General features: G+C 38.4%; 1 protein-coding gene across 3 annotated transcripts in view; it reads right to left on the bottom strand.

Moving 5' to 3' along the window:
* AFF2 (ALF transcription elongation factor 2) overlaps nt 1-27,288 on the bottom strand; it is a 358,249-nt gene that overhangs the window by 227,714 nt on the left and 103,247 nt on the right. For all 3 annotated transcript variants that reach the window (XM_085060296.1, XM_085060294.1, XM_085060295.1), the window contains exons 2-3: nt 19,334-19,454; nt 11,934-12,824 (exon numbers count right to left, since the gene is read on the bottom strand). In XM_085060296.1, the coding sequence (XP_084916422.1) occupies nt 11,934-12,764 (831 nt within the window). In that variant the 5' untranslated portion in view covers nt 12,765-12,824; nt 19,334-19,454. The remainder of the gene's footprint in view (nt 1-11,933; nt 12,825-19,333; nt 19,455-27,288) is intronic.

Raw genomic sequence — 27,288 nt, 5'->3', positions numbered from 1 at the left:
GTTCAGCTGAAAACTGATTCCTTTGGGTCTAATTTTTGGTGGAAGGACCAGAAATGACAATTGTTAGGGCCTGTGATATTTGTCTGCATTCAGGGCCAAAATCAGAAACCAGCAGTGAAGATCTCCATGTAGCTCCATGTCACAGGAGACAAGGCAACAAATTCTGTAATTCCTTCCCACTTTCATCATGTGTGATCTATTGTGAAACCACAGCACTGTAACAGGAAAAGCCTTTCCATTTTAAGTGCATGTCCTCTGCATTGTGTGTATGTACATCCAAAGTGCTTACCTGACTACGTACTGCTTATCCATAATTCTGGATTTGTACATATGCACACACAGAGAACACAAACTGGTGAAATCACTGCCAGAAAAAGAATCATCTATGAAGTCCACAAAAGCTCAAGTTAACACAGTGCAGAAGCCATTTTCACTTCCAGCACTTTGAAGATACAGGTGCCACAATCACATCTCTCCTCACCATGCAGTGCCCCATGTTAGCTAACAGGAGAATGAATGAAATACAAGGTTTTCCACAGTCAGGATCCCAAGTAAACTAGGCTTCCCTAAAGGACAGTCCTTACAATGGTTTATCTGTGAACAGTATTTCCTATGTTTTCAACACAAATAGCCTTTTCTTCGGCATCAGAGCTGCTTGCCTCATTTCAGCTATTTGTCCTTGAACAAACATATTTACTGTGGCTAATGAAAGGGGAAATCCCCCTCTCTTTTCAGGGCTCTGTTCCCTTCTGTCCTTCAGTGACCTGCCATCTGTTTCACCCTAGAAACTGAAATGACTGGAGCAGCCAAGAACATGGAGAACCCTCTAATTTACCTGTCCCAGGGCCAGAGAATGAAACTAACAATCTCCACAAGAATCTCCACTAAGAAGTGCAGCACAGCAGAAGTCAATCTGCGGAGAGAGGTATCAAGAAGCCAGAGAACACAGGGTGTGTATTGGGGGAAAGGAGAAGAGAAAGGGCTGTGTGGCACTACTGTGACTTCTCCTGAGCACCTGGAGCACATTACTGGCATCCCTGCAGAGCTTCTCAGGCTTTCCTTTCAACCTAAACAATTTTAGTTCACATATTCAGAGACCACTCCTCAATAAAGCAAAAGACAGCAACATAGGAAGCTTGGGTTTGTTTCCGAAATGTGCTCCTCAGAAAAACTAAAATGCTAACAGAAAGGCCCTATTTTTCTTTCTAGCACCTGGCTCTTGCAACTAAGCAAAGTCAATAGTAATATGATATTCTTGATTTAGTTAAATAATTTAGCATCTGAAATCTGGTTGCTTATCTGAAGTCTTCATTATAGCTAAAACACTGGCTCTGAAAAAGTGGGATGAAAATTATAAGTAAACAGGCCATCTCTCACAAAATCTGATATTTGGGACTTACAGCACGTAGAATACTAATAAAAGCAGAAAAAAACCCCATTATTACCAAAATAAATCAAATATATTCAATATATCAAAGTATATTAAAAACTGCAGCAAACAATTTTCTTGATGAAATGCAGGTGCAGTTACATCTTAATAAAAAGTGTTTACAAAAACAGCATTTACAAATTTTAATTTTTCTTCTCCTCTGAAGAGCAATAATTCTCTACATCCTACTCTTGCTTTCAGTCCTAAATAAGTCTTATTCAGACTGATCATTTATGGCCCAATTTTGCTTCTTCTAATCAAAATCAGAAAGCCTTAGTCCTTATGTGGAATTATTTGGATTACCCACAGCAATACCATCACAAAAGGGCAGGACAGGTCTAGCCTGGCTGTATTTTACTCTCACCTCTACACCCCATGGAGAAGTGTCTGCTTCTCAGTCTGGTTTATTTTGTTTATCTTTAGCACAGTGAATTGGGTATTTTATGTGTCAAGGAACTGGCAAGAACCAGTTTATCACTTCATAGAGGGGAAAAAGCAATAGCACTTGTATGTAAAATTTAGTGGGATTTAAATGTACTTCTTTGTATTCAGTATGCAGAAACTTGCTGAATGCAGCCCTGCCTCCATTCCACCATGCCCAGTCGTTTTCTGTTTGGTAGTCTGTTTGGAAGAAATAATTTATGACAATGAAAAAATGTCAACCTCTGGCACAGGCAATGCATATCCCCTTATTGGTTTTTTTTGTCACTCCACAGACCTCAGGAAACTTTAATGGTCAAGTTTTGCTCTCAGAAATACTGGCAAAGCTCAAAATCCCTGATTTCCAAATTTTGGATCTGCAAACCATTTGTGGTCCATGACAACACAGTGCATGGTGCTCACCATAAACCCATGTTAAATGGTGACTGTGATCACAGGACTGAGGAGCAAATGATGTGGTTGCTAGGATAATTGTTTTGAATAAAAATTACCCTTTTTAGTATTTCCCTAGCTAAATTTGTGCCATATTTCATGTCAATGTGTAACTGCATGTGTTGGCAGGAAGGAAAGATGTTACAATCTCTCTTTATTCCAATGCAAAATAAACTGTGAAGTTTTACTTCACAAGGAAGCCGCTTAAGACAGCTACTCCTGGATGCAAATAGAGGTTCAAAATTAACTATATTCAAGTGTAAGTAGCATATGCTAGTATAAATTATATTTTTCGAGAAGTTTTTAGTTTCTGATGACATGAGAGTTTGGGTTTCTTGATGTCAAAAATTATTAAACTGAGTTAAGGTTACTGACCAGGATGTGAAACCTTCATTCAGGGTGAACTCTAAGAAATAAAATCTAAATCCTGACTCCCCCAAGCCACCTGAGGATCCTTTTGATTTTCTGAGTTTACAAAGTACATATTAGGGTTTTAACATATTTAGGAAAGAATTATCTCAATATTTATATTTAAAATACTGGCAAATGTAAATGGATGCCTGGGTATTTACAAACTGCAGAAGTAATTGCCAGCTTGTCTTGTGGATTTAAGTCACAGCTTGCAGTTCAGTGAAATATAACCCAAAGAGTTTACACATCTGGGGGGATATAACAATGGGAAATCATTTGAGGACGTGTGCAAGGGAAAGCAAGCAGCATGTATCAACTGAAATATGTTTAGACTGGCAGTATTAATTGGCACTGTTAATGGGGATTGAGGCTTAGACCTATGATCACTGACTTCTCTCAGAGATCTTTGTGAATCCAAGCAAAAATAGGCTCATTAGCCTGGAAAGCAACTGAATCTGTTCTTGCCTCTTCCTCCCTCTGCTCCCCAGCCCTTTTCTTGAAGCACAATGTTACAGGACAATTAGTTACTTGAGCAGTACTCATAGAAAAAATTAAAATCAGCATCTACCTTTTTTAACTTTCCTGCACTGAATGTACACAAAATCATCTCCACTAGTGTGACTGTGGGTGATCAAACCCAAATTGCAGCTCCAAGAAACCTCTTGGAGGTGGTCTCTACATGCTCTTTTGTCTTGAAAAAGAAGTCATTCCCTCCCTAGGAAGAGAAATGGATACTCTGTGGGGCCAACCACAGCCTCTGTCCTCAGCTAAGAGTTTGGTATCTATAATGCTACTGTAGGTATCTCTACCTGCTTTGATTGTAATAATTTAATAGTATGAATACTGTTTGTTCCATTTACATAGTTACCTAACTTTATGCTATTTTGCTGCTCTTAAGACTCAGTATGAGAGAATGGAAAACAAACTTTGCAATGACCCAGCAGGAAGAGAAAGGCAGAAGTGAATTCTACTCACAACAGGAGACCTAATGTTGGTAGTTGCTACATCACACTGATTTTCAAAGGAGAGATTTTAAAACTTCCTTTGGCCTGAGATGAAACTTTTTGAATTTTTAAACTGTTTTTCTCTCACTTTATTATATGAGGGAGCAATCCAATGTTTCTTTTAAAATGGGAAATGGTATCAGTCTCTCTGCTGTAACAAAAGCCTGTTTTAGTTTGGTTTATTGCCCAATTTTTAAATGCACATTGCCACAGCCTTTCAGAAGAGTGTATTTACATTTACCTTTCTAAAACACACAGTGTATTATGTTGCAATTAAAAACCCACAAACTCAATCTGATATTTCTTCACTAATTTATTCCCAAGCCAATATGTATTTTAATGTTCCAAACTGTTGCTAATTAACACATGGAAATATTTTAACATGGATTTTGATTAATTCCATTTAACAGTCTAACCAGTGCTAAAGCATATGTGGTGTGTCATTTCTTTCTTTTGAGGAAGGCATTGGCATTAAATCTTTCAATCTTCCTGAGCACCAAATGCTAATTTCAGGAAGATTAAATAACAGACTGCAGCTACAGTTTCCTTTCTTTACTTCCCAGAAGGTGAAATGAACATATTTATGTGGGAGGAATTTCTTTACTGCACAAGCCAAACTACAGAAATTAGATTTTTTCCCCAACATTGCTAATACACCAGCAATCGCCTGCCAACTAAATAACTTTAACCTATATCTGCAGTTCATGGAGCATTGCCAAGTTATATGTTCAACTTTCTTTCACTGTGTTTTTTTTTATTAAAGTATTCCCATATGATGTTTTCACTTGCAGCTCCTAAATGCTTTTCCATACTTGAATCAGAGACTGCAGCTTACAGTGGGGTGGCTCTGGTCATAACACCAGAAATGCTCATGTGAGACCTCCTCTGATTTTCACATTTTGAAGGTATGTTGTTAATATGATTCATGTTGTGTCACTGCAGTGGTTTAAAATCTGAGTGCATTTCTGCATGTCAACAAACCAAAGGACAGAAAACACCCTGAGGTGTGCATGTGAGTGAGCACCCCACACCTGTGAGAATGCAGGGGAGGCTGCCTGGGACCAGGGCTCAGAGACATGAGGATCGATCCAGCTTTTCATAAGATGAAGTCTGATCAGCTTAAGAGCAGTTAAGCACTTCTGTTCTCGTGATCTCCACCACAAAGGTGACCACACCTGAGTACTGTTGTTCCTCTTTCCCACAGGGTGAGTCCAGTTACGCTGTGCTTACACCACTGTCCATCTCTGCTCTGTGGTCACCATGTTCCTACTGAAAGCCAAAGCAGAGTGCACTGCATGTTTATATCACACCTACATCTCCTTCATGTACTGAATGTACACAAAATCATCCCCACCAATGTCCTCACCTCTGTTGTCTAAGTAACCTTCTCTGCAGCTTCCTTCCCTAGGTCTTACTTTACTTGTTGCAATATTCTCTGTAAATCTTCATTCAGCTTCTAATATATGGTGCTGTCCCTCCTCCTCTACCTTTCACTAGCTGTATTTCGTCTCAACCGCTAATGTAACCTCTGAAGTGCTTTATTTTGATTTCCTACTCTGTGTACAATGCCTAATCACATTCTGCACCATTCAGCTGTCCGGATTCTTGGCATTTGCAAGAGAGCATTCCAGTTGTTCCTTTCTGATCTACACCTACCAGATACAGGAGTCTAATTTTCTACTTGACAACCATTTTCATCAGGATTAGAACTTTCTTTTCCAAGTCTGCATTTACACCCCCTGATTTTCTTTATGCTTTTTATACATTTAACAGGTGTGTGTTGGATGCAATGTCTTCATCACATTGACTGAATGAGCAGCACTGGAAAAAGTAAATTATAGCTTTTAGGGAGAGTCCCTGCTTTTGTTCAAGAAGCAGAGGCTGTCCTGAGAAGCCCCAGGTTCAGTCCCAGTTATGATTCACAACAGCTGTCACTGCCCATGCAGAAATGTGTGCACACTCTCCTGCCTGCACTTGAAAAAACATGTGACTTTGGGATCTCAGACTATTTAAAACCTTAGTTTCTCTAGAAAGAATAAAGGTTGTGGAAAAAATATCTGAAAGTTATGACAGGAAAGAGCAGTGAGTGTGCAGGTTTTTTCAAACTAGCTGTGTGTTACTTTAAAGGTTGCATCAGATAAAATAATATTTAACATAGCTGATGGTAAAGTTTACAAATGGCCATACACTGTAGTACAGAAGGCCAAATGCTGATACCTGAATACCTGCCCATACTATTCTCAGAAAGAAGCATGCATGCTGTTCACTCAAGGGCTGACAGTCCAGAGTAAAAACACACATCATTAAACATTCAAATACATGAAAATGGCATTTTCCCATCTTTTCTTATACAAGCATTCTTTATTTCACTGTTCACAGAGAGTATTTTTCTTAAAGAAGGTCATGCTCCAGGAAAGTATTAAAAAATAGAGGAAAAACTTCAACTTCATTAGACCTGCTAGGCTGGTCCTAAAAGAATGCCCTTGTTAGCTGATAACGAAGCAGACTACCAAGATCCAAGAACATCCTTCCTCCTGCATTTGCATGCCAGATGGACGGATACAAGGTGCTGAAAAATCAGCTCTACCGACTCGTGGTTATTATTCAAAAAGTACATTACCAGTCAACATTAAGATAACACAACACTTAATGCCAGTTTTACACAGCTTATGATGTTTTCCTTCAAAAAAAAAAAGACTCCTCCCTAGTCATACATCAAATTTATTGTCAAATACACCCTACAGTCCCCCTGCAGCCATTGAATGATGCCTTCACATCTTTGCTCAAGCTAAACAAATTCTTCTACTCCTCTCCCCAAAGCCTTTGAGGTCATTTTACTTTGTGACATTTCATAAGACACCAAATGAGACAAACAATTACTCTAGCACTGGGAATTTCAAAAAGGTTTAAAAAAAAAAAAATCACTTTTCCAGACACCACGTGTCTGATTCTTCACAGAGTTAACTCTAACTTCACTCAGACTTCTTTCCTTCCTCACAGCAAGTCAAAATTAGGAGAAGCTTACAAAACAAAAAGCCACTAACAAATGCACAATGGGAAAGAAGCAACCTAATCGTTCCTTCCCCAAACCAAACACACACTGTCAGTTCTTTTAGCCACACCTATTCAACTGACTGCAAGTGCTCTGTTCTGCAAACATCCCATTGGTCACAGCGGTTCAAAATCAGGCCCTAAATATACTTATTTAGATTTGATTTAAAATAGACAAGCTGTCTTCCTGCCATCCCTGCAAAATAGCTTTGCTAGCCATTGTCCAGGCCATCGGACAGTAGCCTTCAAAAGGCCACAACAAGAGGTCTTCAGTCGAGTGGTGTCATATGGTCTTCATTTAGAAGTATCATAAGAACATTACTTCTCACAGTATTTACAAATTAAAAACACATGGCTGTAACCTCTAATACTGCAAGAAATACTGCTCTTTGGGTTTGTTTTTGGCCTCAGACTTTTGAAATATGAACCAAGCAAAGGGATTTCATCTTAACGTGCAATTCAGTCCATTCTTCTTCCAAGCTCCAAGTCTGAGGGACAACTAAAGCTGGCATTCAAAAAAAGTGATTTGCCCAGAACTATGGCAATGTACTACAGCTGGCAGTTAGAGTAGCATGTATATCAAAAAGGGGTGGGGCTGGTTAAAGGTATCAAGTTTCAATTTAATTTTTAAAAAAAAGATATTATGCTGGCTTTGGTTCCTACAAAGAGTTTTGTGAGTCATATATAAGCCTCTTGAATTTACTATTTAGCTTCAATCAATATGGTTATCTACCTGTCAATTTTTCTTGCTCTTTAATGCAAAAGGAGAACAGCCTTTTTTATAGCTAGCTCAGAAAGCACTAAGCAAATCAATACATGCAGCGATAACAGAATGATTTGAAACACGTAACAGAAGCTTATCACTTTGCAGTATACTGAACCCGTCAAAATATTTTCCTAGAAGTAAAGTGAAAATAGAAATTCTCCATTTTTTATTCCTTAAGTGGGTGGTGACATAGATGTCGTAGGCCTTTTGGATTCGTTCCTAGCTTTGTATTTTTGGGAAAATTTTGTACATGAGCATTTGCTACTTTGCAGGAACATGAGGCCAATTCTGTAGTGAGATTTAAAAACTCTGCCTTGAGAATAAAAATTATCTCAATTGCTCTTGATTCCCCATCCCTAGACATTTATTGGAAATCCATGCATTGTTCTGGGGAATTGGGCCTAAGGTTTTCTAGGAATGCAGCTTCTGATGTTCCCACAGACCTTAAAATCCTTCACTTCACTCAGTGCTCTCAGTAATTTGTGTTTGAGTCCAGTCTGAAAAGTGCAGGCTTTCTTTCAGCTGTCACCTGCTGCGTCAGTCAATTTGAAATAATTTGTAAGCATCTGATTCCTAGAGGTTTAAATATACATACAAGTATCAAGATTCTGGATTTTAAAGCAGCAGAGAGAGGATCAGCTGTTATTGTGGTCTCTAACATCTACTTTTTTGAAGAAATGCATAGGATTTAACTATGCAGTTCTCTTTGAGTGGTAAGTAACAATCATCTGCCATCATAAGATTTAAGTAGGTGGAATTCTGCATAACAGAAAAGCTCTTTGAGATATTCCAGGCTTGCCACAATTTACCAAATGTTAAATGCAAGCTCAAAATTAATATATACATGTGTGTAAGTATGCATGTAAATACATTCTAAAGAAATGAGAGTTAATAGGAAAGGAATAGGAAATAATGTTTACATGCTTGAGGCTTTCTATCATTTTCTCTCTGTTTTAGCTCCAAGGCCATTGTTATCAACTCTATGTCATCAGATCTGCTTCATATCTGCACGTGCCCCAGGAACTCACACAATGGCCCTATGGCTTAGCAGTTCAGAAAGATCTGCTCCACGACCTCTGAACCTCGGGGGCTGCCAGACCTGGGCACTGCTGGGTTTTGCTCAAGACACCAAACCATAAAATGTTGTACCTCTACTCTTAGAAAAAAATTCTGATATGAAAAACAAAGCAAAAAAAAAAAAAAAAAGAAATCAATAGGATCACAGAATCTCAAAGAAACCCTTAAATGACATAACTAAAAGTCTACAGAGGCTCTGCTACTTCTATTTCTCTACCAGAAATGGCCACTCATGGTGTAATCAAGTCTGAACTAGATTTCTGTGGGTGAGCCAAAATCTGGAAATCACACAATAGCACCCACTCGGAGGCAAGGTTTAGTCAGGTGTATAAGAGCTGCTAACTCTACCTCCTGACCCAACCTGGTGAGTCTGTGTGAACTTACTGTGAATCTCTATGACCTCGGAAATCACTAACCCACAATCCATCGCCCAGCAGAGACATGCCAGCAGCGAGGCATTAACAATGCTGTCTGCTCCAGAGCAGCTGAAAGATGGATGGGCATCTCTGATGGCAGAATTGGGCCCAGCAAATGAGCAAAGCTTCTCAGAGCAACACCTCAAGTGACACAAATTATGTTATAAAATAGATCACTTCCTTACACATGGCAGAATGCTTCCAGGGCACTCAATATCCTATTCCATTAAGCCATGATAAATGACACCATATTTCCACATCAGTCTGAGCACTTCTTTTAAATCTGCTTGTTCAAATATTTGGTTACTTATTCCTCTCTCTCTCTCTCTCCATAAGATAACAAGAAGTGTCTTTTTCTTTTCCAACACTGCATGCCATAATGGGGGCCATTATTGCAGGACCATCACCTAATAATTGTATTTATTTGCAGAATTCCTCATCTTAAGAAGAAGCAAAATTTTGAGAGAATAACTAAAAACCTTTTGGTATTCAATCTCCATGCATACACTCACCAGCTTGAAAAAATGGACTCAGAGATACAAGAAAACCACAGAACAGATTATGGAGAAATGCCTCAAAAAATAACTCTCCTACTGGTCGCTTGAAGACCATCACCACCAGCACCTGGAACAGTGTTAATATGGAAACCTGTGGAGTAGGAGCAGAATTGTTTCAAGTAGATCACTATGGCTCGAGGTGGCTTGGGAAGGTTCATAAATTGATAAGCACCACCAAAGGATCATAAGCCCCCACATCAATTGTATAAAGATTACAACAGAGCCACTCACTGCAGTCATTCTGAAAAGGTTATGGGTTTCACAGGTGTGCACTGTCAGTTCTGATTAAGCTTAAACTAAACCAGTTATCTATAATGTTGGATTGGAAGGAGTTTTATTGCTGAACACAAGGTAAATCAAATTCAGGATACACATCTGTGGAAAAACACAGAAGGCCAAAGTTCACAGTCCTGACACAGGAGGAAAAAATCCAACCCTCTGAATGCAAGAGGAGATTTGCCTACAAAAGATCCATAAGTCTGGCTATTGTCCTATGTTCTGTCTCAGAAAGACAAGTTATTTTGTCACAGCTTTGGGTTTTCTTTCCCTCTTCAAATTATTATTCACTCTCAAAATGCAGACTGCTTTAAGATTGTTATCTGCATTCATTTCTAAATTGCCTAGAGTTTACCATTTATCTGAACATAAATGAAATTAATTATACACCTATACTTTGCACAGGATATAAACTGAAGTAGCAACAAATTCATAATGCAATTTTTCATCTTTGCAACTAGGAATCTTTCCAAAAATAACAGTTCACATCAGAGGTTCCTAGAGCTATGCAAGAAGAGTGTGAGTGAAATCCTGCACCCAAACAACATTGCTAACAACTCAATTGATTTCATAGTGCCAGGATTTCCCTCAAAAATTAAAGAAATTTAAAATGCATTCTTAATAGTTTACACGAATTGCAAAAAGTACATTTTATTTCCAAAAATACTTGCATTAATGCTGCACTTTAAAGTGCCTCTATTGACTCATAGCATCAATAGATGGCAAGAGCGAAAGAAAGTATTTGCTTTTGCAACATCATTATTTCCTTTGCCTGCAATTATTTACTTGCCAAACAATGCTAGCGACAAATCGCAGCAGATTCTGAAGCCATCTACACCAGCAGATTTTTAACCCAAGGTAAAAATAAACAGAAACATCTGTAAAGTAATCTTGCAGAAAGCTACGTTTATTAACAAATACATTTTCTAATAAAACACCATCTGCAAGCAACCCTCAGCTTCCACTTGATATAAATAGGCCTTTTACTGTTTTCAGATGCAGTTTCCAGAAAATTATTCCAAGCTCTACTGCAAAACACATCAGTCTTTGTTGCTGCCTGGAATGTTAATAAATAACATCAAGTTTTTAAATAGTCAAACAAATTATTGGCTTGAAACAATTATTCCAATAGAAAAAGCTGACCTTTTGCAATAAAGTGGTTTAAGAATGCATCGCTCCTCATTCCTAGTATAAAAATATTACCAAGCAGGGAAATATTTTTGGGAAAACAGAAAGCTATGAAAAACCCATCTTGCAATTCTGCTCATATGTACACTGTACACCTACCTTGCAAAGGTTACTGGTTTAGAGAAACTCAGACTAAGAGAAAAAGTATACAGAGTATAAATAGTTCAATTCATATCCTTATTATACATTTGTGCTTGGAATGGACACAAATGTGAACCAACTAAAATGTTCCTCACAGGACTGCTATACTGACCAGCAATACAAAATTCAACAGCTTAAACTGCTGGTTGCAGAGATTGGGAATGAATCCCAGTATTAAGAGCTCTTCAAAATGCATAAAAGCTTCAAGGGGACACATTTTCATAAGCATTATTCACAACTTAAGTCACATTAATTCCAATAAAAGAGAAAAAAAAGGAATTTAGCAAACTCTGCAAATAAACTCCTTACTGGCAGGACTGCTTAGTACCACTGAAATTTGAACACTGCCATTTTCCCTTAGAGTTTAAAACAGCAATCTGTCTATCAAACTGCCTCCTAACTGAGAATTCAAGAGTGAAAATTGCAGATGAACTGAGATATTAGAGTTTCCTCTCCAGAACTGGTATTGCTGGTATACATATATTACACCCAACAGAGATCTAGCTTTTTAATATTAATCATAAATAAGATATGTTAGTATTCCAAACTGTGCTTTAAAAACTACATTAAATATTGCTACTGGGATTATCACAACAAACTGCTGAAAGAAGTCATGTACGTTCTAGAAGAAGGAATGCTTTACACTGTAATTCCAGGAAAAGCAACTGCATATTTCCAGAGAAAAATATTTAATGAATGTAATACTCAAGCACTACTAGAGAGAAGATATTTTAAACCACTTACTTCACTAACAGGAGGAATGTTGAGCTTTGGTACTTTGTTCTTCGAACTAGGTGTGTTCACTTTTCCTTCCAGCAGTGTTCCAAAGGACTGATTTCCATATCCGCTCTCAATTTCTATTGGGGGTTTCAGTTCAGGTGAGTCATTGGGTACCTGGTCCTGACCATCCATAGGCCTGACATAAGCTGTAGGCTTTTGCTGGACCATGCTGTTTTTGCAGTGAAGTCCTGGTGGGAAATTCTGAGTCGAAAGACCATTGTTTGCAGTTAACAAAGAAGTGGAAGGAAGTGGAGATCCAGCACCATGGCCTACGAACTCAAGCTCTGTGGGTGACTTCGAATGACTGTTTTCTTTGTAAGTGTGTTCTCCAGGTGCTGACTTTGCATGGGCATGCCTCCTTGAATGTGAAGATGTCGCCATAGGATTTGCTTCCTCAGTTCCCCCACTTTTATGCTGCTCACTCTGGCAGTTATAGAGGTCTTCATACCTGCCCTGTGACTGGTCATGAGAAGAGCTGTGCTTTGTCCGACTCTGCTGACCACTGGATTGGCTTGGCTGGGCCCCACTGGAGTTGTGACCACCACGTGACCAGTCTGTCCTTGACTTCCTGCTGCTCTGGTGGCTGTGTAGCAAAGTAGAATTAGATGACAATGAAGAAGGCGGAGGCATTGATGTTGATGAGTTGCCGCTGATCTGATGAGATGGGATCATCCTGTTTCTCGGTTCTGGGAAAAAGTTCTGCTCATTTTTGTCAATGGGTGTCTGTGGGACAGAATTCTTTGGGATTCCTACAAGGTGGCTCTGGTTGGAGTGGTTGGTTAACAGATCCTTCATCTCATCATAATTTCCCAATGTGTTCTGGACACGGTTTGCAAGGGCATCGCCTTTATTTGTCTAAAATATCAAAAAAAAAAAAAAAAAAGACAAGAAAAGCGTGAGCAAATTCCTGATTTACAAGTTACTGCTCAGAATAGTTGTTTTAGAAGATGGCAAATGTTAGCTGTTTAATGGTGTCATGCTGACATTTAATTAAATTTCAATTACATTTTGCATATGTTATGTAAGAAAAACCTATCAATAACTGTGTTCAAAGAATCTCTTGAAACAGGCTTGCATCAGTAACACTTGTCTACTGCTTCCCATTTTCTTAAATATGCTCTCAGAGAAGTGTTTAAATTACATCAGTTATGGATGTTAGGCGCAAAATAAGCTGGGTTTATGTCAGAGATGTTGGGCTTGTGCGTTTCATATCATGCAAAACACGAACATACAATTACTGGCTACTGAGCATTTGAATTGCAATCACACAGTTGATATAAGTATGTTATTGCTCTATCAGCCCCTTGACCCACAGTCCTGCCATAAATAGAAGCTGGGTAGTCTGTAATAGCATCAAACTCTCCACTTCAGTTTAACTTCAATTACTTTTCCACAGAAAGTACAGTTTGACCTGAAGTATCTACCATCTGAATCCAGAGAAGAAAAAGCTTCTACCAAATGCCATGGTAGGTTCAAATAAAAGACCATTCTAAAATATTTTCTTATACAACATAAACAGACATGACTGCCACATTCTTAAGCACTGGGATTCTTCTGCTGTCTGCAGGCTGGTTGTATTTCTTAATCCTGCTTTTCTTTGACTTCCAGTAATTATTAAATAAATACTGACTTATCTTTGTTTCACTGCTATTATACTTTTCCTTTTGAAGCACGAGGTTTCTTTTTCCTTTTCCCTTTCACTTGTAAAAAGCTGGACAAATAAGCTGGAAGCTATAATTAATACACAGCTGATTTCCTCTGTCTTCCTGTTCTCACTCACCCCACAGAGATCCAAAGCACCAGCCTTCCCACTGACCTTTCTGTTCCATTGAAATGGCCAGCAGAGAACTAAAACATCTTATTCCCCATGCTTACAGCTTTACAAGACTCAAAGGATAAAAACAAAGCCTGTATATAGTTCCTGTTCAAGCAGATGGTTCACTTCTACAGTCTGGAATTAAATGACAAAATTATGTCATGATACAGCCAGCTCTGTTTGGAGGGGTTTTTTCACTCAATAAAACAAGTAGTGCCACAGTCCAATGGCTCCTTAACACCAGGCCATAAAGATGGGGAAAATCAGCATTGTAAGCTTGTGCTTGGTTAGAGAGTGTCACAGTCCTTGGTGAGGGATTCTACCATGCCCCTGATCCCATTTTCCTCAAGTATTAAGGAGAAGTTTGAGTGATGAAAAAATTCATGCATGGATTTCTCCTGAAATATCTACTTATATTACCCACTGCTGAACTAGTCAGAGGATAAGAAGAGTACTGCACATGCCATAAAAAAATGTTAAAAAAAAGAAGATAATAAATGCAAATTTCCTTTTGCTCATTCTCAGGGGTTGTAACATATATTAGCGCTGCAGTGAGGCAGTGATTTAAAAATTAACTGTTCAATGTTGTTCCCGTCTCTATACATTTTGCCAGTGCTCCTAACTGACACAGTTAATAATCCCAGTTGTGGAGAACCACGAATCACTTTTATTCACTAACTAAGTCCCTAGGTTGGTCATTTTAGTGGCAAAAATTATATTCTAGCTAAGCCAAGAATAAGCTCTTTGTATATGAGCAGTCTCCTTCAACTGAGTCGCACAATGAGCTGTTTGGGCAGCAGCCAAAACCAGGCTCTCTCTGTTCAACCCCCAAATTTAAAACAAGGAGATTCCATTGTGCTTAAGGGCCCAGCAGGAATTATGATTCGAAGTCTAAACACTTGCATACTTGTTCTGTTTCCTCCTTCCCCAATACTTTAACTCCTTATGGGATAGAACATGGGAAATAACAGTGTCAAAAAAAAGCCTGAAAACCAACCTTCACCTCTGTGGTTCAGCTACACTTCCAGGGTGCTTTTAGCTTACTTTCCAGAGAGCAACAAGTTAAAAAAAAGTACTGACAACATGTCATTACTGTAAGACTTCAACATCCCAGCACACTAAATGGCTCTTGTCTAGATCCTCACAGAGAGAATTTCTTAATTTGAAAGTAGATCTTTTCAATAATTTTATGTTGGAGGCACCTAATTCTCTCAACTTATTTTCTGTTACATGTCACATAATGGTAAATACAACTTTGTTTGATATTAACTCTGTTTTATGCCTAATATTCACATCCTGGGTATAAAAGACATTGTAGAAATATTAGGTATTATTATTATTATTCACAGTCTTTTACTGGGAGCATTAACAAAAATATATTTACTGAAAACCATGGAGATTAAATTATTTCAAACATTTAGTGTATTTTAAGTACACTACAACTCATATCCAATGGGTATTGAAGTCAATGGAAGGATAATTACTCTCTTCAGTGGCCTTTGGACCAGACTGCAAAGCAAAAAAATCCATTATGAATTGTAATCTGGCTCACACTTAAAAAAAACTAGAGCACACACAACTAAGATCAGACTTGGGCATCACAATGTGAACAAGCTCAGGCATGTAGTGCACTGTTCTATCTGCATTTAAGGCATAAGGCATAACATTAATGTTTTTACTTTATTTCCACAACAAACTCAGGGCTCTCACGATAAGCAGAGAATTCTTGACAAGCCTGGATACCAGCAAGAGAAACACAAAATCCAGTCATAATGTCTGCTTGCTCTTTGTTACTTCCAGACTGGGGACAATTTCTACCTTCATATTCTGGATAATTGGCTGATTTCTTAAAGAAAACCTCTGTACATCTTATTTTTTGAATAGCATGCTGAATCCCAATTTTGCTGCTATCAAGGAAATGCAGCATTTTGAGTATTCCAAGGCATAAATTATATGCCTGGTTTATGACTCACGACTAGTAGCATTCCCCCTCATTCTAGACTTCAGTTAATTTAGGAAATGCACATCTTTCTGCATTTGCTTCTATTTCTTTCAAAAGCTATCTGTAATAGAATCCTACTGGAAGACTAATTTGCTAGCTAGCTATTGCATTATAGTTTTACAAAGAAAAGAACTAATGCACTCAAACTTAGAGGCCCCATTTACAAGTGTTTTGTGAAAATTTGTGTGAAACTTGAGATTTCATAATTCATTCACTTCCTTATGCCTCATAGTTAAACTAACCTCCATGGATTAGAAGCTGAGATCTTTTTTATGCTAAGCTTGAAAAGCATGGAGGGGCTTTACCTGAAAAAGATAAATGATTTAATGTTCACCAAAGGCTCTGCAATGGAAATGCTGCCCATTGGGTTCTCTTTCTCAAGCTGTACTCTTCTGAGGCAATTCCTTTGAAAAGTAACAAAAATACTCCTACTGTTTTCTTTTGAAACACTCATCTCTGAAACTCTTAACTAATTCAAAACATTAAAAGGTATCAACAAATCAGTAGTAAAATTATAGCTTCTCTCAGGAAAACTCCAACATTGCTTTTTCAAATGTCTGTTGCTGTTACACTGCAGGCCCTTCTCTGATCCCTTCTGCAAAATCAAGCACAAGCAGGTTGCACCAGTGTTTGAAGGCAGGACCTGCAACCCACTTGCATTGAAGAGCAACACAGCCCTTGCTGCCTGACCTTCCCAAAATAATGCTGGATGTCATCACATTGTCAAAGGTGCTGTTTTCCCACATGAGACAGTGGAGCTTCAAAAAGAGATGTTTATATTTTAACAAGCACGTACAAATGTATTTTATACATCCACAGAAATAAGTGTCTCTTTTCATGTAAGTGCACACATACATAAACTACAAAGAATCAATGTAGAAACACGCACTTGTCCAAAACTATAATGAACACCTACGTTTTATTTGACAGAGGGAAAGAAAGAGGCTGTAACAGCTAGAGCAGAGAGATGATAGATGAAGGCAGATACTCCACACATCTTGTGATGCACAATGGCAGTAGGCTCCACGAGAAAATCTGAGCTCCTTTCTTTGTGCAACTTGTAATATCCCCAACCTTAGTGCAATCTTAAAACAGCTGCCAGTTGTTCAGTCTTTAAAACTTCAGAAACAGCAGTGGTGGTATTCACTACCCTGACAGTCCCTCCTCTAGATACTGTTGAAGCAAATGAGGAAGGAATGGTAAACAAGTAAGGGCACTAGGGCTCGGAATAAAAGAAAGAAAAAGAGATGTTTCCTATTTCCCGAGACTTGCTATTCCCAACCTTCTCTTTGTCACTGTAGTCTCCATCTTACCTCACACCCCCAGATCTTTCAGGAATGTACCAGCTGCACCATGAGCTGATGCTCATCAGCAGAGGCAGCCCGGTGAGGATGTGGACCCTGTGCCCATCACAGGCCACAACACTTTGCTGGGCAGAAGAGATGAGTGCAGCTTCTTGTGTGCACAAGGCCTTGAGTCTCATGAATGCAAAAACGTCTGTTCATCTCAAAATAGAGAAGAAATTCACACTGCACATACAGGATATTTATTCTCACGTCAGGGTCTCTCAATTTTGTTTTAGAATAAATGCAAACATAACTCTGAATGTAGTTTTGCACTTACTCTAAGAATACAAATCATTACAAATCCACTAAGAGTTAGACTCAGCTTTTATTAGTGCCTAGGAAACTATTGTGACTGGGTCTTAGCAATGCAGAACCTTAAAAGGAAATACTGGTCTATCACTTTATCCCCTTTTTCCTTTATAGTGTAAAGTGTAGGCAAGATCTAGCTTTCCTATTCAGTTTGGGTTCTACATGTTTGTCAAATTTAAGACAGATTTAACTATTAACTGTTTAACTATTTTTGCATCCAATTTCCTCTCAATTTTTATCTTTTACAATTTATAATTATAATGCTTTTTTAGGGTTGTAATGTGTTATGTTTTGCTTAATAGTCGAAAGACTTCTCTGCCAAGTAGGTGAAAAGCGATCTTAAAGAAAGACCACCAGGATAATTTTTTGCTTTTTAGTTGTTCAGTTTTTGGAAAAAAAACGAAACACATGCTCTGTGTACATCTGGTGCAAATACATACACATTAAACAGATCTGAAATAAGACACTGTCATTCCTATTATACAACCGATGTTGGTGATGTATGATTTTTGTTCTTGACACAAAATTTTGCAGTTTTACATACTGGTCTACCTATTGAAATCCAAATGACCACTTGCATTAGTCAGAAAGAATTGTATGTATCTATTGTATGTATCCATACAATATTTACAATAATATCAAGTAGCTGCATAGATTAGTAAGGTTAAGAGGATTAATTTAGCATGGTATCAACCACTTACCAATTATCTGTCATGGGTAAGGAATCTCTCTGCCTTGGGTAAGGAAGGCATGTTAACCCTGAGGGGCATCAGCTGGGGTGCAGTCCAGCTGCACTTCAGGGAGAGATCAAATTGGGCCCATCCTGGTGGCAATATTTATAGGGTAAAGTTCTGCTGCTGATCAATAGAATAGACAAGATAGATGCCTTTGCTTTAGCTCTGATATCTGGTCCTGTACTTTGGTTCTCTTCCACTTCTGGGTTTCAAAATTACCTATTGAAATTTTTGTCAAGACACCTTCACTGCCTTGAACATGAGCCAGGGGCTTTCCAGCTGGCAAGTTCACCCCAAGGAAGAAATGCCTGTTGCTCTTCAGCCAGCCTGAACCAAAGTACAGCCTGGAGTCGAGTGCATCCATCACACTTTTGTGATCTATAATTATTAGACACAATTTGATAATAATGACAGTCTTTTCTCCTCCTTTTTGGGTGATTTTCAAAGAGCCCTCATCCTCCCTTACAGCTGCTAACAACGTCAAATGGAAAGATGAAGTGGTGGCCTTTCAATGGATGTCACTGATTGGGAGGAGAAAGAGATATGGAAATTTACATTCTGATGAATTCTTTAGGGAATGTCTTACTGAAAATCAAAGCAGCAGAAATCATAAAGGGGGACATCCCTTGGCGATGAAAATCTCAGGCAGCAAAGCTCCTTAGAGAGAATAAGACTTGTAACAAAAGTCCCTTTCATACCCTTGTTATGCTCCCCAAAGATTCAGTCTCCCAAAAGACTTCTTTGGATGGTTATGATTGCACAAGAAAGATTATGGACTCATTATTTACAGAGAGGGCATTGGTTTTAACAACTCAGATGAATTGTCTTCTCAAAAATAAAAGAACTTAGTGCTAGCATTGTGGGTACAGACCCAGTTCAGCAATATCAGCTGCACATACTTCTAACTGCACGACTTTGTGTGTTCAGAGAAAGCAATCTTGAACTAGACTGTAACCAAAATTCCTGATTCTGCCAGTGCAACCTGGGCAGCATATTCAGTGTGCTCTGCTGCCATATGCTGATTTGGATAATCAGTGTATTCAAGAGGGTAAGGACCAAGGCAGATGCAATTCTTCCATTTCTTAGAGGGGATGAGAGGATTTATTTGTATTTGTGTAAGACATTCTGAAAATGCCAAACATAGCAATGCAATTTACCTTGTAGGGTTCCCCAAAGAGGTTAAAACCTGAAGCAAAGAGATCTTCATCTTGCTGGACTTCCTGGTTTCTTCTCTCCCATTCCTTCCGCTTAAGTGCACTCCGGTCTTGCTCATAGTGACTGAAGAAAAGAAAGATAAAAATGACAACACATTATTTTCCCCATAATTTAGTTACATGTTCATTACTATCAGTAATAGCAACAAACCATCAGAAACAATTCAACTATCAAGGACAATTCTGAGAGAAAGAAACAGCCAGTGGTTAATTTTCCCAAATTTAAATTTGGAATCACAGAACTATGCAAAATTGGACAGTAGCACAATCAGTATACTTCTAAAATGAAAAGTGTTTCAATGAAACAATGAAAACAGTGTTTTCAAATTAACAGCATTACGCAGAATAAAAAGTACATTTTGACACCCTTGTGCTAAGTCTGTAAATACATGTACACCTGCACACAAACACACACAGTGCCCACAAAACGTGTGTCTGTGCAGGGAAAGCAAATGTGAAGGCAAAGAAGCACAGCAACACCTATAAATCCATTTCACTAAACATCCATCCCAAGGCTCCAGTTCCGCCTCGTGTGATTTAGACCACCTAATTCTGTCCCATTTCTTGTTAAAATTTATGTACGACTTCATTGTAGATGTCAAGGGGGGGTTAAGAGGTGTTTTTGTAGCAGCAGGCTGCCGGAAGAGATTTTAGGATAGCTGATTCCAGTATCAGATAATTCTACACACAAACACAGAAAAGGATCTAGCCTCTCGGTGTAGCAATGGTGAGTGGCACTTATCTGTGTGTCAGCTTACTTTGTGCACCTGCCAGACCTAGATGACAGGCTGCGAGACCACATTCACTTCTCCCCTAAATAGCACTGAAGTACTTTGGTCTCTTGGCTCTGCAAACTACCTCCTGCTCCTCTGAGGGAAGAGATATAATTAAAACCCTGAAGGAGAGGGAAAAATAGCAAAGGAAAGAGAAAAGGAAAAGATGCATACTTCAACTTGCACTGACAACCTCTCATGTGACAAGCATTAAGGGACACTTCTGTGCTTTCAACCCGCATTTGATTTGTTATGAGGCTTTTGGCTCTGCTTTGTGTCAGTTAATTAGCTCCCAAATTCCAGATGACAATTTGAATAGCAGATCCGATGCATGCCCTGATGTTATCTGCAGTAAGCACTGTCTCCCCGATAGATCCTGGCCATACATGCACACATCCACACCCAGCCTGCATGTACAGATGCTTACATACAAACACACATATTACAGCTGTAACAAAGAACAGTTAATTCTCCTATCTCTGGTGAGAATGAATTAAATCTCCATAGAGCTCCACTGCACTTGGAAGATAACCAAATATCTACAACTTTTGCCTTTTTAGCTCAGCATGATGTTGTATTGAAAGCTTCACACCGAGAGATATAATGAGGAATGAACTGCACAGTGATGAGGCTTTAACAGTGTATAAAGTCACTGATTTCTGAGTGAAACCACAATTACTAATTTGAAGCACCAGCTAATTAAAACCACAGCTATGTATTTAGCCTCTTGTTATACCTACTGCAGTTTATAATTATGAGGACCTCTTTATCTCCTCAATTAAAGTTCTTATGATTCAGGCAGGTTGTGTTTGAACCTGCAAGCCCTGTGGAGAGCACAGGAAAGCATATGTCTGTTGCCTGATGACTCCATGTAGCCTTACACTTATACACTTGTTTTTGTACAGCAAAGGAAAGAAGAAAAGAAAGGCAAGCCACAATGAGATTTCTAAATAAAAAATATGAATTAATAATTGGTTTAAGCAATTCAAGACCACTCAGACTTGGACTGAATAAGGCTTGATTATGGCTTGTAAACGGAATGCAAAGCCACCTACATAGGCTGAGCTAAATGATTTCCATCCACATTTTCCTTCTATAAATCAGAAGGCTGAAAATATGCCATGTTTTATTTTATTTTATTTACTTGTTTATAACACCTCCTGATGTACTGACATCACTAACACCAAGAGCAAGCTCCAGAACACTGTTGTAATCAATGCTGTATTTTTGCAGAAGGTGTAGTACTGGTTGCTGGTTTCCTGAGGGAGACAGAAGGGAAATTGTTACAAGGACAGCTACTTTAGTATTCTACACATGACCACATTGCTGATGTAACACTGTAAATCACAAGCAAATTGTTCATTAAAAGGTGAAAGGGGGAATGAGTATCTCTTACTTTCATATCCTAGATCAAGATTATAATCCACAGGTATGGAAGCAAGTCAATGCATGCTCTTTCCCAAACTGGTACCCAAAGAGGAGGCCAAGGCTGATTCCATCTCTCCCCACAGCTTTGCTGGAGTAGGGAGCTGGGTTATCCCAGAAATAATCCAGCCCAGCAGCAGTAGTAACACACTATATTTATCCCTCTCATGGGGGATCTTTCCAGAGATTTCCTTGGCAGTTTGACCCATAGACTGTGTGACTCTTCAGCAAGATCAGGTCACGGTGAAGTTATAAGCCCAGTCTCGCAGATCTAGTCTAAGCAAGATTTTATATCCTGCATAAGTAATCTTTGCTATGGGAGCAATCCTATCCCAGGACTGCCAGCATTCACTTCAGAAAGAATTATTCATGAAAGTTAGAGCTGTGTTTTACAGCTTCCCAATGGCTTCCTTGGCCTGAGGTTTCAGGGTGAAATCCTGGGCACATTCAAATCAAACTGAATTTGGCCACTGAACACAGAGATCACAGAGAGTGCAGCACACAACACATCTCAGCCTTCATGTGAGGTTCCAGCATTTTGTTATCTAAAAGCCAGCTCAGGTCACAAGCATGCAAAGTATTTAGGAAACCAAGTGAGGCATTATGCCATATCCTATCTGAGTAAAGCAACAAAGACCCTAAGACTACTTAGATATGCTTTATGAAACATCAGAAAATCACAAATTCAGAATTTATGAAAACAGCACTGGTATAATTCAAAGTGGCATAATCACTTTAAAAGACATCAGCTTAAGCTAACACAGTATTTACTATGTTAACGTTAAAAGTTTGAAAACAAACAGTATTTTCAAACACAACATAGTGTAGTATTTCTTTTTTATTGTGTTTCTGAAAAATTTCAATTTCAGGCACCCAAGAGGTGTGTGCAAAGGCACACCTCAAGCCCTGGACCCCATCAATATTTACAGACTAGAAAACTGTGAGAATCCATGTTACAACACAAGTAAAACCCTAAGTAAATTGCTACCTTTGCATCAATCCAAATCTCACTCATATATTCTCTTGTGAGAACACAAAAAAAGAATAAAATTAAAGCTGCATTTTGAACTTTCCACTGACAAACTCACAGAGTGGCATAAAGATTACAAAGTATCTATGCAAAAGGAAGTAGTTGTTCATCCTGTCAGGTCCATTACTTGGTTTATTTCTCTGCAAATGTACTTTTGCTATAAGAATGCTTCACACGGTGCTGATTGTTGCTACAGGAAGTCAAATATTGTAAGATCATACACAGATTAGGATAACAACTTATTTGGGTTCTGTGTAATTCAAAGAGGGATGCTGATTAGATCTTAAGGCTGCAGTGCACAGAGAACCTAGTGGGATGCTCTCCAGAAATTCTTAATGTGGCCACAATGCAATCTCTGGGACTTATGTTTAATTTTTAGCTTAACTAATGTTCTGTGAAATACAGATGTGTGATTAGTGGTGAAGGTGTCAGTGAAAACTATAGTCAGATACTGTGAGGAACACCAGAGTTCAATCTGTCTCGCTAGTATGAGAAATACTTCATGACTCCTCTAAAGCCAGAAGAGCAGGATATCACAATACAGACTTTTGTAAACATTTTTTTTAAAGAGACTTAGAAGAAAAAAGCTGTAGGCCACAGTATTCACTGTATCCAAGAGGGCAGCTTCCTAGGCACAACTACTACATGACAATGCAGTTCAAATACGTGAGCTCTATTGTTTTGCTACCACTTATTAGATTAATAATTGAATTTGAATGGGGAAGCCTGTACATAAATCTCAGAAAATCAGCAATGGTGATCAGTAAGAATGGTACAAGAGCACATGAGACCACCAAGCTGCAAATTACCAGTGTGCTGGATATGGGAGAAAGAAACTGTATTATTATTTTGGTATGTTTTAGCATTGGGGCAAGCTGCAAATGCATTTTGCATAACAGCATTCGATATTTAATTCTTTGCAATCAGAGCAGCATACATCCATGTGCCATTCCTCTCAGCTACAGGCACCCTAGGGGACAGTGGTGAGCTGATGCCCTGTGACAGGGCAGGTGCTCAGCCTGTGTGAGTCTGCAGGGTGTCAATGAGGACAGTGGAGCTGCACCTTCACCCCACTGCAGCCCATGAAGGCTGCAGGGACAATCAGCCCAATCCCTGGAGAACGGAGAAGGGGAGAAGGTGGCTGAGGCAGAAGGAGGTTATATCAAGGCAAAAGATAACAGACATGCACATAGATTTTGGACTGGAAGCTAAAAATGTGGATCAGGAGATAAGAGTTGAAAGTCAGACGACTGCTGGCCACAAAAACGAGAACTAGGAGAATAAAATTTGGGGCATTGGAAAGTACAGTGCAGTTATCTGTGGTGAAAGTGAGAGGATGTGGAGCAAAAGATCTGGAGGAAAAAAAGAAAAAACCTTTTAGGACAGACTGCAACAAAGTAAGAGGTTACAGGGAAGAGCTAAAGGAAAGTTGATGAAATGAGACCAACAGCCAAAGGCTGAGCCCTAGCATTTGGGGTTTATTTTCAAAGTTGTGCTAACTAAAACCACAGAAGTCCCCCAAAGCGTGGAAGACTAGGAATGAGCCTGAAAGACTGGAGAAGGAGCAGAAGAAAGAAGTCAGACCAGACAAGTTTGAAGGAGTAGTCTCTGTGATATTAAGAATAAGTAGAAGAGAGAAAAATGATCAAAGACCTCATGTTGCAGAGGAATCATGAATGAGAACAGAACACAGCTCTGTTGATTCAGTCAAAACAACAAGAGCCCAATAGGGAAAGAATCAATAAAAAAGCAGGAGCAGAGAGGCTTTATAGCAGTGACAGAATACATCCATGAGGATAAATGAATGACATTCAAAAAAGCCAACATTTATCCACAAGTTAAGGAAGAAGTAGTTGCTGTTCTCAATAATGTCTCAATTCACAAGAAAGCACACAACAATCAAATCAAATATTCCCCTGTACTACTTCCACCCCCCCTTAAAATATCGGATATGCCTAAATGATAAAAGAAGTTCTCAAACTGAAATGTTTGTAATTTGTGGAAGCAAGAAATAAACACAAGCTTCTAAACTAAGACACAGTGGATATAAAACGATATGAATTTGAGAACTGAAAGTCCTTTCCCAAGGTTGTTGCTTCATAGTTTTTACTTTGCCCACAAGCACTCAGGAAGTTGGAGAAGTAAACTCAGAAATGGGGCTTCATCAAATACTAACTCATATGCCTGCACAAGGTATGAAACATCCCAAATCAAAATCCACTCATGAGTATATTTAACTTGCATGAGAAATCCACTCAGGTCAATGAGGAGATCCCCCATGCTTAAAATATATACTTGCTCTTCCACATCTCTGCAGTTCTTCAATGTGACTTAAAAACATAAGGCAAAAAGCATTTCACCTGGTAATTAAACCAGGTGAAAGACTACTTCCAACAAATACATTACAATGGGAATTCACCTCTACATAACTCCAGTTCAATCTCACTGTACCTCCACTGATTTCATGTAAAAACAGAGTACCACAACACTGTACATAGAAAGAAAAATGGCCTTCCTTCATCTATTCAGATTCTCCCAGTATAAACTTCGGTATTTTAATACATTTATTCCAAGTGAAAAAACAAAGAGAAAGAAAATAAAAGAAAAAGCAGCCTCAGGTCTTAAATTTCATTGCAGGTCATAAAATGTATTAAGTAAATGAGAGGAATTTCAAAATCTGATATTTAAACAGAAATATGGCCAACTTAACATATCTTCCCTGCTGATCTGAAGTCTTTGTTTCACTAATGATAAACAATATAAGCACTACTACCCTTAAAATAGCAAAATTCCTCTTCCTCTGTTTATCACCACTGAGGTTGTATCTTTGTCCTAGTAATTTTCCTATTTGACAGAGAAAAATCAAGCCATGATAGAATAGCTTTACAAATTCTTAGTATCTTTCATATTTAACATTTACTTTAATGTTGTCTTCCTTTTCATAGCATGAATAGTTACTGAGAGTATCCAGCACAGAGCATATCTATCACTGCACTTCAAGATAAATGATTTATTTTAAAATATAGGATATTCTGTCTTTGATGTTCAACAGTTCTGCAGAGAAACACTTGAGATGGTCACTGGTTATCTATCCACATGAGCTAAATCTCATCACAATTTGCATTAAAAACAATGCCATTCCTGTAGCACATTTAATAGAGAATACAGAAGATAAAAGCCTCCAAAGAAAATAACGCCCAAGAGACCCCTGGGCGCATTATGGAAATGTAAGCTAAGGGTTTGGCGTGTATTTGTCATATTCCTCATTCTTTTTAGTTATTCCCACACATACCAAGTACCTATAAAATGTTATTTTTGCCTCAGTTTTCTCCTGGTTTTAGTCCTATGCAGCCCCAAACCTTTCCTGAATGGGAATTTGGAAGGAACGATTCTGGGGGAATGGATGGCAGAGATAAGCTCCTGAATAGTAAGCATATAAAGAACAGATGAGGTTTCAAAGGGGAGAATTTATTGTTTCCTGTATCATAGCACATTGTCTTTCAATATGATTAGTTATCAGTCTGAGTTATCAAAAACTGGGATGAAATAAAGCGCTTACGCAGTTATGCTTCATTGATGTCAGCTAGGGGAGCATGAAAATCTCCATGAAGTTGGGTAATTGATGTGTAAATCAGAGCTCAATCACTCTGTAATAGAAATGGTCCCAATGAAAGTATGGTTGTTGAACAGTATTGCAGAGGGGTGGGGAAGAAAAGAGAAACAGAGTCAAGACTTATTTATTAAAAAATATAATAACTGGCAATTTGCACAATTTTCTCTTCAAGAGAGAAGTGCTGTCAGAGTAATTTAAATGCAAGCTACAGATCACTATATTTGGGTACCCTGATTCGGCAATAATTAACTGTTTCTGTTTTATTAAAATGCTTGGGGACACTGTTATGGATATTTAAAAAGCAAATTAAATGAACATGTTCATCCTTTGAAAGGCAACACGTGTAAATGACATCAGCAATTGTAATTTGCTTAACAATGTGTGTTCAAGGTATGTTTTGGAGTCCTATTACAGTCTTCTTGTCAGTTCAAATTTGCAGCATGAGAAACAAAAGCAAAACTGAAAGAAAAGAGAGAGGGAAAAAAGGAACCTAAAGAGGAAAATGGTTATGAGCACATCTTCAGAAGGACATAAAAGACAGTCATTAGAACATCAGTCATATAAAACAGCTTTCCAACATGTGGTATTTCTAACAGTATACATCAGATTCATGAAGAGAAAAGCTAGTTAAGATAACATCACAGGGTTGTTTTTGTTGCAATTTCTTTTTCTTTAAATAAATGAATGCACATTAAGGTGTTGATATCAACCTTCCAGAAACACCTGGAATCCAGTATTCTAGTTACAACTTGCAATAAACCGCTGATAAACGCTAACAAACTTACATAAATGTGATACTAAAGAGCATTTTTGGCATCAAATGAATTACATTCAGGACACTGGAGTTGGATTAGGAAGCTTTATTAGATGGGTAATGTGCTGTGACTGTAAGAGGACTGATTACTAAAAGGGGGTTGAAAAGAAAAGGAGGTTCAACCTTAACTCTCAATTTCATTGCCTGAGTTTAACAGATTAAAAAGTTTCTAAATATTTTTTGTTTGGGGCATTTTTGTTGTTGCTGCCATGGTTTTTTGTTTGTTGTTGGGTTTTTTGTTTG

This window comes from Lichenostomus cassidix, chromosome 4A (genome assembly GCF_008360975.1).
Source record: "Lichenostomus cassidix isolate B80296 chromosome 4A, HeHo_3.0, whole genome shotgun sequence".
NCBI classification, from domain to species: domain Eukaryota; kingdom Metazoa; phylum Chordata; class Aves; order Passeriformes; family Meliphagidae; genus Lichenostomus; species Lichenostomus cassidix.
The sequence above is the reverse complement of the archived record's forward strand: the minus strand, read 5'-3'. Positions and strand labels throughout refer to the sequence as shown.